Source organism: Vulpes vulpes, chromosome 15 (genome assembly GCF_048418805.1).
Source record: "Vulpes vulpes isolate BD-2025 chromosome 15, VulVul3, whole genome shotgun sequence".
Taxonomy (NCBI): domain Eukaryota; kingdom Metazoa; phylum Chordata; class Mammalia; order Carnivora; family Canidae; genus Vulpes; species Vulpes vulpes.
Genome location: NC_132794.1, coordinates 49,104,371 through 49,118,026, shown reverse-complemented (window position 1 = coordinate 49,118,026; position 13,656 = coordinate 49,104,371). Strand labels below are relative to the sequence as shown.

The following is a 13,656-nucleotide window of genomic DNA, read 5'->3' as shown; positions in this document are numbered from 1 at the left end:
CCTCAGGGAGAGTTTCTCTCCCTGGATGGAGTTAGCTCCCCTTGCCTTGGGATCCCATAGCATCTGAACATTCTCTCTTAACAGCTTTCCCTTCAGGACTCTAGACCCCAGGAGAGCAGAAATTTTTGTCTCCTTTTTTCTTTCTTTCTTTCTTTCTTTCTTTCTTTCTTTCTTTCTTTCTTTCTTTCTTTCATTTATTTGGAGTGCGGAGTGAGCAGGGGGAGATGCAAAGGGAGAGAGAGAATCCTCAAGCAGACTTCCCGCTGAGCATGTTGCCCAAAGCAGGGCTCCATCCCCCGACCCGGAGACCATGACCTGAGCTGAAATCAAGAGCTGGACATTTAACCAACTGAGCCACCCAGGCGCCCTAATTTTTGTCTTTCTTATCCACCACTGTCTCCCCAGTCGATTGTCCACTTTGTGGCTCTAGTAGATACCTAATAAATATTCCTTGAATTAAGAGTAAGAGTCATACGGGAGATCTGATGAGAGAAGGGAGCCAGGGGGATAGGATTTTCCTTCTGATAGATCACTGTAAACGAAACCCAGAGGCTGGAAGAGTTTTCTAGAGAGAAAGGGTTTTAATTCCAGCTGTCATGCCCTCTCTGGATGTACTTCACTCTGTGTGTCTTTCTCATTTGTGGGGTGAGGTATGTGGACAAAAATGATGGCTAAGGATTTCTCCTTCTAACCCGAACATTTCATGCAAGAAAAGGTGGTCTTTGCCGGCTACTCTCCTCTTTCCAGGGCTGCTGTGTGGCAGAAAGTCCTGGCCACTGACGAAGTAAAGAACATCAGGATTTGACCCCAAATCGAAGGGCTCTTACAAAGATTTGTTCTGGGAAAGGGATATTTACTTTTATAAGATGAATTAAACCGAGTTCCCCCTATTGTTATAAAAAGCAAGATGTTTTTTTCAGAAAAAAGAGAGCAAGAGGGTGAGAATGGGCTGGGCCTCGGTGGAGGACGGAGCCCTGCGGAGCTGCTGCCCGGGGCCTTCCCGTGGGGGCCCGCGCCCCCGGCCGCCGGCAGGGCCCAAGCCTGCAAGCTACTCACCGGAGGCCTCTTCCAGATGAACTGGATGGGGAACTTCTGGCTGTAAAAGAGAGAGGTCTCATCCGGTGGGAACTCAGGATCCAGATAGAGAACCTTCTTGTCCAGACACTTCTTATGAAGCTGCTCGAATGTCTTCTCCTTCACTCCAATGATGGGAAAATTGCGGCTGATGATGGCGGAATAGATGCCACTGGGGTTCGCGCCCCCGGCCTCGGTGGTCCTGCCTTGGTCAGGGGCGGGAATTGGCCCCGGGGACCTGGGCTCGGCCCTCGTCCGTGGGGCCACCGATGCGCTGATGACGGTGGGCATGGCCGGCAAACTGGGGGGGAAGAGGTTTCCAAGGAAAACAAGACACGGCTACCTGCAAGGGGAGGGAGCCGCGGAGGGGAGGTTGGAGGGACTGTGTCATCTGAGAGAAAAATGTCCACGTCCACATTCGAAGCTGAGGCCCATCAGATGGTCACCCAGCGTCTGCCCATCTCCAAAGCGCCCCGAAGTCCGCCGTTGTCCTGAGGAAGGAGCCCGGAGGATTTGGGCGGCCGCCGTGCCACAGGGAGCCGCAGGGCCACACCGGGTTGTGTTTCAGTGGCCCGCAGAGGCCCGAGCCAGGGACACTAAAAATAGACATGAAGAGAGATGATGAGCATGACAGCAAGGGAGGCTAGTGTGCAGCCAGCCGGCGCAGGGGAGAGAGAAGGACCTGGCTAGGGACGGTTCCCTGGTGTGGTTAAGGGCTGGTATTGTCAGGAAAGGGAAAGGGGAGTATCCGAGGAGGGTGAGCACCGATAACGAGCAAAGAACTGCTGATGCGCTGTTGAGTTGGCCCATGCAGACTGCCAACCATCGCCACCAAGGGAACGGAGATCAATATTGAGAAAAAAGGTAGCAAGGGTGAAGGTGAGATACCGAAGTCTAGGAGAATGTTCTAGACATTGTTGAGAACGTGATCTTCACTTTCTAAAACTCTAGGATATCAGAACATGATTCCGTTGGATTTGGCACCTCTTCTAGAATGTTATGGTGTCAGCGTTCAGTGGAACTGTCTGGGTAGAAAATGCCACTCAGCAGAGTCCCCAGTTGAGAAAAATCCCTGTCTCTTTCTTGCCCACTTGACCTAGACACCTCTTGTCCCTCTCCACCCCCAAAATAAATACTGGACCAAATTTGCTACAAAAAGTGCACCTGAGTTGACTATGCAGGCCTGCCAATTAGGCATCTGAGTCAGAAGGTGAAATTGGACACTGAATCGGGGTTGCCTGTTGACAAGTCTCGGGGGATGTCATTCCAAGAGTTGGTTGCAGGGCTCTTAGAGAAGATCACAAGTGGCTCTGGGGAAGGGAACTGCCTTCCTGGCCTCCACCTAGTGTTGTACCCCTGGTAGCCAGTACCTGGGAGGTAAGGAGATGGCGATGTTCCACGCGTGGCTCAACGGAGGCTTGACCTAGACTGTAGCCCTGCCTGTTACCATGTGACTGGTCTCATCAGTCCAAGGCTGGAGGCTGTGAGAGAAGGTGGGAAGTGACAGCTGAGATAGGGAGTACTACTGGGCTCATGATCACTGGGGTTGCAGCTTTGAGGAGCCCTGTGTTTGGAGCTGCTGCTTGTAGGTACCATTAACCTATCCTCCTGCCTCTAATGCCCAAGGACCTTTACTACTACTCTTAGGGGAGGGCAGCCTGAAGGCTGACTGCCTGGGTTCAAAGTTTGGACCTGCTGCTTGCTGGCTGTGCCTGGGTAACTTTAGGTGGGTTACTTCTTCCTTTATTCCTAGTCTCAGTTTTCTCACCTATAGAGTGGGTATGTGGATAACCATTCTGTTATTATCATAAAAATTAAGCAACTTAATTTATGTAAAACATTTAAAACGATGCCAGGATTTTTTTAAGCACTCAATAAATGCTGTTGTTAGAGGTGTCCTAAATTTAACATTACTTTGGGGTTAGGTCAGGTTGGATGACAGTCACTCATTGGTGCAAGTCAGCATTCAGTCTATGAGCATGTACTGAACATCTTCCATGTGTACAGCACTGGGATAGGTGCAATCTGTTCAGGATCGTGTGGTCACAGTGTTTCTAATCAGGGCATGCCTATCTGCCTACACTAAAAAAAAGCCTCTAAAAAGACTGACTTCCACTCTCAAACTCCCCAGTGACATGGAAAGCAGAGGGGGGGAGCTTCCTTTCCCCACCATTAAACGTTGGAGTCCCATCCCACTGCTCTGTACCATCTTGAAATTCACAGCACCCACCCACATTTTGTTTCTGCTAATTGAACTTCCTGTTTGCCCTCCAAGACACTAGCTCTGTGAAGTTGGGACTTGGGTTCCCATTCTACTCTCAGGATTAAGCACATAAAATACTCTTGGTTAAATACATGTTGTATATCTGCTGAACAAAATTTCCCTATGTGAGGAGAAATTTCTTACCCTTCTTATTGCTTTGCTAATGCAATCAAAGCATTTTGGCTGATTTGTCCCTGGGGTGGGGGGAGCTATCTCTGGGCCACACACCCACTGACTTATCATTCCTTGGCCGTCTAAGTAACTTGGTAACTGAGATGAGTGTGTGAGAAGATGAGCCTATTGTCATAGCAGGATGGGAATATCAAACACGTAGAGTGTAGGGGTCCCTGGGTGGCGCAGCGGTTTGGCGCCTGCCTTTGGCCCAGGGTGTGATCCTGGAGACCCGGGATCGAATCCCATGTCGGGCTCCCGGTGCATGGAGCCTGCTTCTCCCTCTGCCTGTGTCTCTGCCTCTCTCTCTCTCTCTGTGTGACTATCATAAATAAATTTAAAAAAAATGTCAAACACATAGAGTGCAATGTGCTATGCATTTTGCTTTATCAACTGTTGTGGATAAACCACCCCCTCTCAAGATTAGCAGTTCCAAAACCAAGGTTTATTCAGCTGTGTAGCTGTAGAAACTCATGCTATCCGAGAGAAATCTGATCTGAGCCCAAGAACAAAAGGCAGATAATGAGCATGTGAGCAGCTGTACATTTCGATTCCCAAAAGTCTCTTTGAGGATAAAGAACTAGTTTTTATAACATATTTCAGCCAACATCATGCAATATCTGTGATTAGACTGGTTTCTCTGGCACCAACAAGCCAAATTACGGGTTTGTATCACTATCTTTTCCATCAATAAATTTTTCTTTGATTCAATTCTATTGGAAGAACTGCATTTGCTTATAACACCCATCATTCATTAAGTGCCTGCTGTGAGCTGGCCACTGCACATAGTTTTCAAAACTTTTCATTTTAAGGTAATTTTAGATTTGCAAAAGAGTTGCAAGGTAGTAGAGAGTCTCTGTATGCCTTTCACCCAGCTTCCCCTAATGTTTATACCTTATGTAACTGTGGTACAATGATCTAAACTAAGAAATTAATGTTGGTAAAATACTATTCACTAACTTAGAAGGCATATTTTGATTTCTTTCTTTTTAAGATTTTATTTATTCATGAGAGACACACAGAAAGAGGCAGAGACATAGGCAGAGGGAGAAGCAGGCTCCCTGCTGGGAGCCTGATGTGGGACTTGATCCCAGGATCTGGGATCATGACCTAAGCCAAAGGCAGACACTCAACCACTGAGCCATCTAGGTGTCCCCTATTTTTTTTTTCTTCAGTAGGCTCCACACTGGACACTTGAACTCATGACCCAGAGATCAAGAACTGAACTGAGATCAAGAGTTGGACACTTAATTGACTGAGCCACCCAGGCACTCCCACATAGAATAGTTTAAATCTGTATTATCACCTTGTGGGTTTGATTAATCCTATTTTACATGAGGAAACTTGAGATATCTGCTATAATTTTACAGAGAGGTCATGGAAAGCTCACAAAATCTTAGAAATTATCTAACAAATGAGAAAACCAAGGACTGGAGAGATTAAATGACATGGCAAAGATCCCTCAGTCAGTTTGTGCAGAACCAAACTAGACCCCAGGTTTTCTGATTTCCAGGGAGATACTAAATGCATAACGATGACTCCAGTAATGTGAGCTAGACATAAGATTGCTGGATCCTTGCATATAAATAGTGAGGGCTCCCCTTTCCTTAGCTCTGACTGGGGAAGAATCTAATACCACAGCCTGCTGGAAACAACTGTCAAGAAGCAGCTGTCAAATTCTGGCTGGCCTTTCTATGGCACTGCACAGTCTTTTGCAACGCTGGTCATAAGACAGGCCGATTTGATATCAAATGCCATCCTTTATTTCTCCTAGAATGCTAGTTATATGGCCTCCATTGTCTGTGGTTAATATGCTAATCTATTTCCAGTGTAGTTACTGTTGGCTTTCTATGCCCTTAGCTGCCAAGTTATTTGTCTTCGGTGCTGCCCCTGGAATTTACACAAGGCATTCAGAAGGTTTGGTAGGTGGAAATCTTAAAAGCAGAGTGGGAAGTTTGATATTGTCATAGGCATTCCATTTCCCAGAAAGCTCTGAGGTAGGATGGTCAGTTACGGGTGAAAAACCATTAAGCTTTTTTTGACTGTGTTTCTGCTATCATTATGATACCCTGATACTGAAAGAGATGTGAAAAAGTAGAAGAATCCTGCACACAGACCAAACTCCAGAACACAGAGAAACGCAGTCTTCTCTGTGGCTATGGTGAACAGATGCACTGTATTATTTTTTTTAAGATTTTTATTTACTCATTAGAGAGAAAGAGAGAGAGAGAGAGAGAGAGAGAGAGAGAGAGAACATGAGCAGAGGGGAGAAACAGAGCAGAAGGAGAAGTAAACTCCCCACTGAGCAGGGAGCCTGATGCAGGGATGATCCCAAGACCTGGAAATCAGGACCCTGAGATCATGACCTGAGCTGAAGGCAGATGATTAACCATCTGAGCCACCCAGGTGCACCCAGGTTCACTATTTTTTGTTAATCAGGATACAAGGCTCAGCACAACTTTAAGACAAACTCTTGGTGACAATCTGTGCTTTCTCCTCTAGAGAGCCTTTAAGAGAATGGCTTGATCTGGGATTTGCCTCGGTCATGTTGACACATGGGAGTTCACCTGTTCTGAAGTGAGCTGTGCCCAGAACATAGTTAGTCCTATAGGTCAATACTTGCATAGTATTCTGCTGTATGAAAGGGCTATATTTAACCAGTCCCGTTAAAGAATACAGCTTACTTCTAGTGTAAATCACACTGATATTAGTAGCTCTGAACAATTTATCTGATTTATCTGAAGTGGAATTGATGAATTAGAGAATGCAAATTTAAAGTTTTGATACCATTGCCAGATACTCATCCTGAAAGATTGTACTTATTTATAATTCCACCAATGATGCATGAGAATGCCTATTCCCCACACCAACACGGACGGGTACTGGACACCTTTACTCTTTTTCATCTTGGCTAGTTGGGTGAAAAAAAAAATTTCTTTGATTATTAATGAGGCTGAGCACCCTTCATGCTTGTTTTGTCTGTTTTACTTTCTTTTATAAATTACCTTTTCCTGTTTTTCTGTTGGGCAGTTTCTGATTTAGACTAATTTGTCAACTTTCATTTCTTGGCATTTAAGCCTTAAGTAGACACATTATGCATTTGAGAGCTTTGTTTCAATCTCTGTGGAGACTGTTCTAATTCTTACACGAAATCCAGTTTCCTGAGTAAACATGTCAAAAGTTAGCCACATGGTAACTGAACACCTGCAGGCCAACTGACCCTCACATAGTGCTCTGGTGCACAGCTGCAGAAACAGGAGGTGAGTAATGTGTGAAAAGCAGTAAAGGGCAGAGAACAATTAACACCCAGACTGTATTTCTCTCTACTCAATGTCTCCAGGTGAATGTTTCAGTATCATTCTGGGTCAAGGTAGAGCAATGTACCCCTAATTTACTCAAGTAGTTCTTATTTCATTTCTTCCTTCAAAAATATTTTACATGGAAGAATAAATGCAACAAATGTTAAAGATAGGGGACACTTGGGTGGCTCCGGGAATCCGGGATTAAGTCCCGCATCGGACTCCCTGCAAGGAGCCTGTTTCTTCCTCTGCTTGTGTCTCAGCCTCTCTCTCTCAGTCTGTATCTCTCATGAATAAATAAATAAATCTTTTTTAAAAAAAGTAAATCCAGGGCAGCCCAGGTGGCTCAGCGGTTTAGTGCCACCTTTAGCCCAGGGTGTGATCCTGGAGACCCGGGATCGAGTCCCACATCGGGCTTCCTGCATGGAGCCTGTTTCTCCCTCTGCCTGTGTCTCTGCCTCTTTCTCTCAGTGTCTCTCATGAATAAATAAATAAAATCTTTAAATAAATAAATAAATAAATAAATAAATAAATAAATAAATAAAGTAAATCCGAAACTAATATATGCAATTCTCATTTTTTAATCAATCAAATCCATCAGTTAACCACTTGTAGCCAATAGTTACTGAAAGCTAAGTGCAATGCTGCTCTGGCAGACAGAAGACAAATATAACATGCTCTTAAGGAACATACAATCTAGCTGGGGACAAGACAGACAGGATTGAAATACTAAGGGACTATCCCTGAGAATGCTAAGTAGAACACACTGGAACAACATTTCAGAAATGGGCAAAATCACTGCTCATGGGTGCACTGGCATGGGGGTGTTGGGCTAGCTAGAAACGCTTAATGGAAAAGCGGCATTTGACTGGGGCCTGAATGGATGGTAAGATCTCCACAGATGGGGGAAGGCAGTGGATATGGGGCCCAGGGAACAGAAGGCACAGAGGTGGCAGTTGGCAAGTTGCTTAGGGAAGGAAACATGGAAATGTGCATTGGTTTAGGAGTGCTGAGGACATGAGGCTGCCTCACAGCAGTGGTGGCAGGCAGCAGGGAGTCACAGGCAGCTCCAGAGCAGCAAGCATTCTAAGGAACTGGTGTGTTGTAATGTTCTAGACCATGCCCAAACCATACCGGAGCCTGAGGGAAAAGGAAAACTCAGTAATACTGATCATGTCTTTAGTTAAAAGGTTGATATTTTGGGCAGCCCCAGTGGCTCAGCGGTTTAGCGCAGCCTTCAGGCCGGGCATGATCCTGGAGACCCAGGATCGAGTCCCGTGTCGGGCTCCCTGCATGGAGCCTGCTCCTCCCTCAGCCTGTGTCTCTACCCCTCTCTCTCTCTCTCTCTCTCTCTCTCTGTGTGTCTCTCATGAATAAATAAATAAGATCTTTTTTTTTTTATTATTTATGATAGTCACACACACACAGAGAGAGAGAGGCAGAGACACAGGCAGAGGGAGAAGCAGGCTCCATGCACCGGGAGCCCGACGTGGGATTCAATCCCGGGTCTCCAGGATCGTGCCCTGGGCCAAAGGCAGGCGCCAAACTGCTGTGTTACCCAGGGATCCCAATAAATAAGACCTTAAAAAAATAAAATGTTGATATTTTGTTCTTCAGGAATTATTTTTTGCATTAATTTTGATTAAAAAAATACCATATTAAAATGTTATTCATTTTGATGATTGCATTTTTTCCGTACCCCCTTAAACTTTTTGCCCAAGGCAAGTACCTCACTTACCCTTATCCCAGCCTTTTTTTTTTTTTTTTAAAGACATTACTTATTTATTCATGAGAGACACACAGAGAGAGAGAGGCAAAGACACAGGCAGAAAAAGAAGCAGGCTCCATGCAAGGACCCTGATGTGGGACTCGATCCCGGGACTCCAGGACCATGCCCTGGGCCAAAGGCAGGCACTAAACCACTGAGCCATCCAGGGATCCCCTTATCCCAGCCTTCTGTTCTATTTCTGAAGTTTGGTATTGGGTATATGGGTATTCATTTAATTATTAACTATAAGCTATAGCTTACTTATGTTACAACTATTCTGTGATTAGTAAACAGTATTTAATGAAAATAATTAAGATAAATTGTAATTTTAAGGAGATTAATTAGGAACTGTGAAGCCCAAAGAGCATGACAGGGAAAAGAATCCTTTGTGCTTCTAAGTCAATCTTTAGGGGATATTAACTTCCTATCGCTGCAGTGTATGCAGTGCAAGCAGAAAAGGGTTGTTTCACCCACATCTAAGTGAGTGAAAGATAACTGGGGGGAGAGGGGGGTGCCAAAGGTTGCTGTCTATTGGAGACAGGCCTTAAGCAATTCAGCAGCTATAGTCAGCCTGACTCTGCCACTTGGCCTGAGGCAAGCTTCCACAAATGGGCCACACAAGGTGGGTTTGGCCCACATCTCACATGTAACAGACCCATCCAGAGGTGCCTGGCAGGCTCAGTTGGTAAAGCATACGATTCTTGATCTCAAGGTTGTGAGTTTGAGCCTCACATTGGGGGCAGAGTGCACTTAAAGAAAAAAAAAAAGAACAACAAATAAACCCATCCAGTTATGCTCAAAGATAAGCTACTCATTGGGCCACAGTGTATACCACAGCACCATGGTCCAAGAAGCAGCAGCAGATCAATGAACTCTATAAATGTCTTGGGGCTACTTGCATCTAGGAGAAGAAGTAGTATTTGACACAAAGAGTATTACTAGTACCTCTAAAAATGTAAAACCCAGGGGTATCCCTGGGTGGCTCATGGTTTAGTGCCTGCCTTTGGCCCAGGACTCGCTGCATGGAGCCTGCTTCTCCCTCTGCCTATGTCTCTGCCTCTCTCTCTCTCTCTCTGTGTATGTCTCTCATGAATAAATAAATAAAATATTTAAAAAATATATAAAACCTGAGATCTATTCTCATTAGTAAACTGGTAACTAATGAAAGATCATTTGTAGCCAGAGAAGTCAATTAGCATGCAGCACAAATATCAGTAAAGGTCAAGGGAAAGGGTAAAAGGTGCAGGCTGCTTCCTGTGCTCATTCAACGGGTGCACTTCACTGTCATCTGATGTGGACTTCCCAGTCAGTGCCGATGTTCAGTGAGAGCTTCTCTAGCCTCAGGGTAGACATTTTGGCACAATATGTAAAAGTCACAGGCTCTTCTTTACCATCTAAATATCAAGACAATAAGAGGAAGAGTTAGATGAATATCTAGGAGAGAAAATCTTTCCTTTGAATTTAAAATATTTCTGACTTGATCATAAAACCTTAAACTCTACTTAGGAGAATCCAATTTAGTAGCACTTTTACCCATGGATTTCCATGAATTTTTTAAACATTAAGCATTCCATTATTTTGAGTGCAATATTGGTTGAAAAGAAATTGTAAGGAACAAAGTGATTACCCAAGAAATTCAGTAGGTAAGAAAGGATATATCCCTTTAGGAAACTCCATAAACATGGGTAGGATTCTCTGAGGCTTCAGATATCAGTTAAAAATATATTCAGAGAAGCTACAATGTTATTTCAAGCCCCAAGTAATTTCCCTTAGAAAAATATTAATAGCTTACAGTTTGCAGAAAGGCCAGTTGATGAGAAGCACGATGGCCTTGCTTCCTCTAGATACCAGTATGTTTGATCTCCATAAGAAAGTGTAGGGTGCAACTGACTAAGTGCAATTAGTCAATCAATTTTAGGACTAATCATCTCTTTGCTGTTGATACTCCCATGTTTATAAAACCAAATGACCTGTTTCCTCACCAGATGAATGGGTGGTCACAGAAGATGGCTGCTTCTTGAGGCCTTGGATGAAGATCTGCTCCACCACACACTTGCTAGGATAATGACCTCTTTTGTCAGCACAACTGGAATAGATACAAACGGCATTAGGAATAGGAGAGGAAGAGGGGTTTGGACTCATTACTATGTCAACATCCCAGCCTTGTGAGTTTCCCTCCCAACTTTCCCTATGGAGGCATGAACGATATGGTTGTCATGTTTACTATGATGAAGAGATGGAAACAGATGATTCCCTGTGCCAAGGGCAGCCTAACCAGTAGACAAACCAATCTTCCTTTAACAAGCCATTTGGAGAGAAATAATCTAAGGACACTGAAATCTCAAATGTGACTTGGATACTGCAATAAGATTTTAAGAAATCAGATAATTGCTTAATGGGTGGATAAATGGGATTAATCATAACTTAAATTGAATTCTTGGGATCCCTGGGTGGCGCAGCGGTTTGGCGCCTGCCTTTGGCCCAGGGCGCGATCCTGGAGACCCGGGATCAAATCCCACGTCGGGCTCCCGGTGCATGGAGCCTGCTTCTCCCTCTGCCTGTGTCTCTGCCTCTCTCTCTATCTCTCTGTGACTATCATAAATAAATAAAAAATTAAAAAAAAATAAAAAAAAATAAATTGAATTCTTTTTATTTTTTAGAGAGGGAAGAAAAGGAAGATGGAGACAATAAGGAAGGTTGGTTCATGGAGTGATTGAAAAATACTTCAGGGAAACTCCAGACCAAGATGGAAACATAAGAGGCCCCTGAATTTCCTTCCTCCCATGGATCCACAGAGTGTGGAGTTACATGTGGAGCAATTAATTTCCTTTTAGAGATACAGAAACTAGCTGAGTGACTCATCTATATCAGGTGACTGAGGAAATACCCCACTAAAACAGGTAGGAAAAGCTGAAACACTCTCACCATAACCCCCACCCCCAGGACAGTGTCATACAATTGGGAGAGGAACTACTAACTTCTTCCTGAAGAGTAAAAGGTTTGGATCACACTCCTATTGCCCCAGTTTTAGGGCCCGCATCTGAGGTATGAGCCCCCACACAACCTCTCAATAATTATTCTAAGTGTATTTATTTATTTATTTATTTTAAAAAATTTTTATTTATTTATGATAGTCACATAGAGAGAGAGAAGCAGAGACACAGGCAGAGGGAGAAGCAGGCTCCATGCACCGGGAGCCCAACGTGGGATTCGATCCCGGGTCTCCAGGATCGCGCCCTGGGCCAAAGGCAGGCGCCAAACCGCTGCGCCACCCAGGGATCCCTCTAAGTGTATTTAAACTAAAGACTCTAATCAATAGAGGTCGAGTTGCTGAATAGTTAAACAGTCAAGACCTAACTATATGCTATCTATAAGAGACCCATTTCAGCTTTAAGGACACATACAGACTGAGAGTGAAGGGATGGAAAATGATATTTCATGCAAATGGAGACCAAAAAAAAAAAAAGCAGGGGTAGCTAATATTTATATCAGACAAAACAGACTTTATGCCAAAAACTGTAGTAAGACAACAAAAATAGTTATATAATGGATCAACTCGCTAAGAGGTTATAACATTTTAGAATATTTATGCACCCAGTATCAGAGCACCTAAATATATAAAGCAAATATTAGCAGATATGAAGGTTGAAATAGACAGCAATACAATGATAGCAGGGGACTTTAATACTCCACTTCCAACAATGGATAGATCATCCACACAGAAAATCAATAAGGAAATCATGAACTTAAACTACATGGTAGGCCAGATAGACTTAATAGATATATAGAGAATATTCCATTCAACAGCAGAAGATACATATTGTTCTTAAGCATACATGGAACATTCTCCAAGACAGACCATATGTTAGAATAAAACCAAGTCTTAGCAAATTTAAAGACTGAAATTATATCAAGCATCTTTTCTGACCATAATGGTAGAACAGTAGATATCAATTACAAGAAAACTGAAAAATTCACAAATATATGGAGATTAAATAAAATGTTCCTAAATAACCAATGGGTCAAACAAGAAATCAAAAGGGAAATAAAATACCTTAGGCAGATTAAAATGGAAACACAATATACCAAAACTTACAGGATACAGTGAAAGCAATTCTAAGAGGGGAGTTTATAGCAATAAATGCCTACATTAAGAAAAAGAAAAATTTTAAATAAACAACCTAATTTTACACCTCAAGAAACTATAGAAAGAACAAGCTAAGCCCAAAGTTAGTAGGAGGAAGGAAATAACAAAAATCAGAGTGAAAATAAATGGAACAGAGGCTAAAATGATCAATAGGAAAGATCAATGAAACTAAGAGCTAGTTTTTTCTTTTAAATATTTTTATTTATTTATTAATGAGAGACACAGAGAGAGGCAGAGACACAGGCAGAGGGAGAAGCAGGCTCCATGCAGGGAGTCCGAAGTGGGACTCAATCCCAGGTGTCCAGGATCATGCCCTGCGCCAAAGGCAGGCGCCAAACCACTGAGCCACCCAGGCTGCCCAAGAGCTAGTTTTTTTGAAAAAATAAACAATATAGGCAAATCTTTAGCTAGATTCACCAACAAAAAAAGAAAGAGTACTCAAATAAATAAAATCAGAAAACTAACATGTTAATTTTTCAGTATATTAACTACACTGGAATATAAATACATAAATAAATAAATAAATAAATAAAACGAGAAATGAAGGAGGAGATGTTATATTTGATGCCTCAAAAATACTAAGGATCATAGGAAACTACTATGAATAATTACACATCAATAAATTGGATAAGCTAGAAGAAATGGATAAATTGCTAGAACATACAATCTGCCAATAGTGAATCATAAAGAAATAGAAAATCTGAACAGACCAATTACTAGTAAGAATATTGAATTCATAAACACAAACACTGCCAACAAAGAAAAGTCCAGGACCAGATGGCTTCACTGTTGAATTCTATCAAACATTTAAAGAATATCAATTCTTTTCGAATTCTTCCAAAAAACGGAACACTTCCAAATTCATCTTATGAGGTCAGCATTACCCTGATACTAAAGCTAGCAAGGACACTATAAGAAAAGAAAATTATAGGCC

The 13,656-nt window shown here is 43.0% G+C and overlaps 2 protein-coding genes across 17 annotated transcripts in view; both read right to left on the bottom strand.

Moving 5' to 3' along the window:
- Positions 1-1,365, bottom strand: part of CAPN3 (calpain 3) — a 54,026-nt gene extending 52,661 nt beyond the window's left edge. For all 4 annotated transcript variants that reach the window (XM_025998540.2, XM_025998543.2, XM_072738381.1 and 1 more), the window contains exon 1: positions 1,057-1,365. In XM_025998540.2, the coding sequence (XP_025854325.1) occupies positions 1,057-1,365 (309 nt within the window). The remainder of the gene's footprint in view (positions 1-1,056) is intronic.
- GANC (glucosidase alpha, neutral C) overlaps positions 1,057-13,656 on the bottom strand; it is an 80,299-nt gene continuing 67,699 nt past the window's right edge. For 5 of the 13 annotated variants that reach the window (XM_025998533.2, XM_072738372.1, XM_072738371.1 and 2 more), the window contains 2 exons: positions 10,558-10,661; positions 9,695-9,969 (listed from right to left, as the gene is read on the bottom strand). In XM_025998533.2, coding sequence (XP_025854318.1) covers positions 9,860-9,969; positions 10,558-10,661 — 214 coding nt within the window. In that variant the 3' untranslated portion in view covers positions 9,695-9,859. Of the gene's footprint in view, positions 1,671-2,444; positions 2,556-7,372; positions 9,970-10,557; positions 10,662-13,656 lie in introns of those variants that run through there. The other 8 variants (XM_072738374.1, XM_072738375.1, XM_072738373.1 and 5 more) reach the window with 4 other exon arrangements.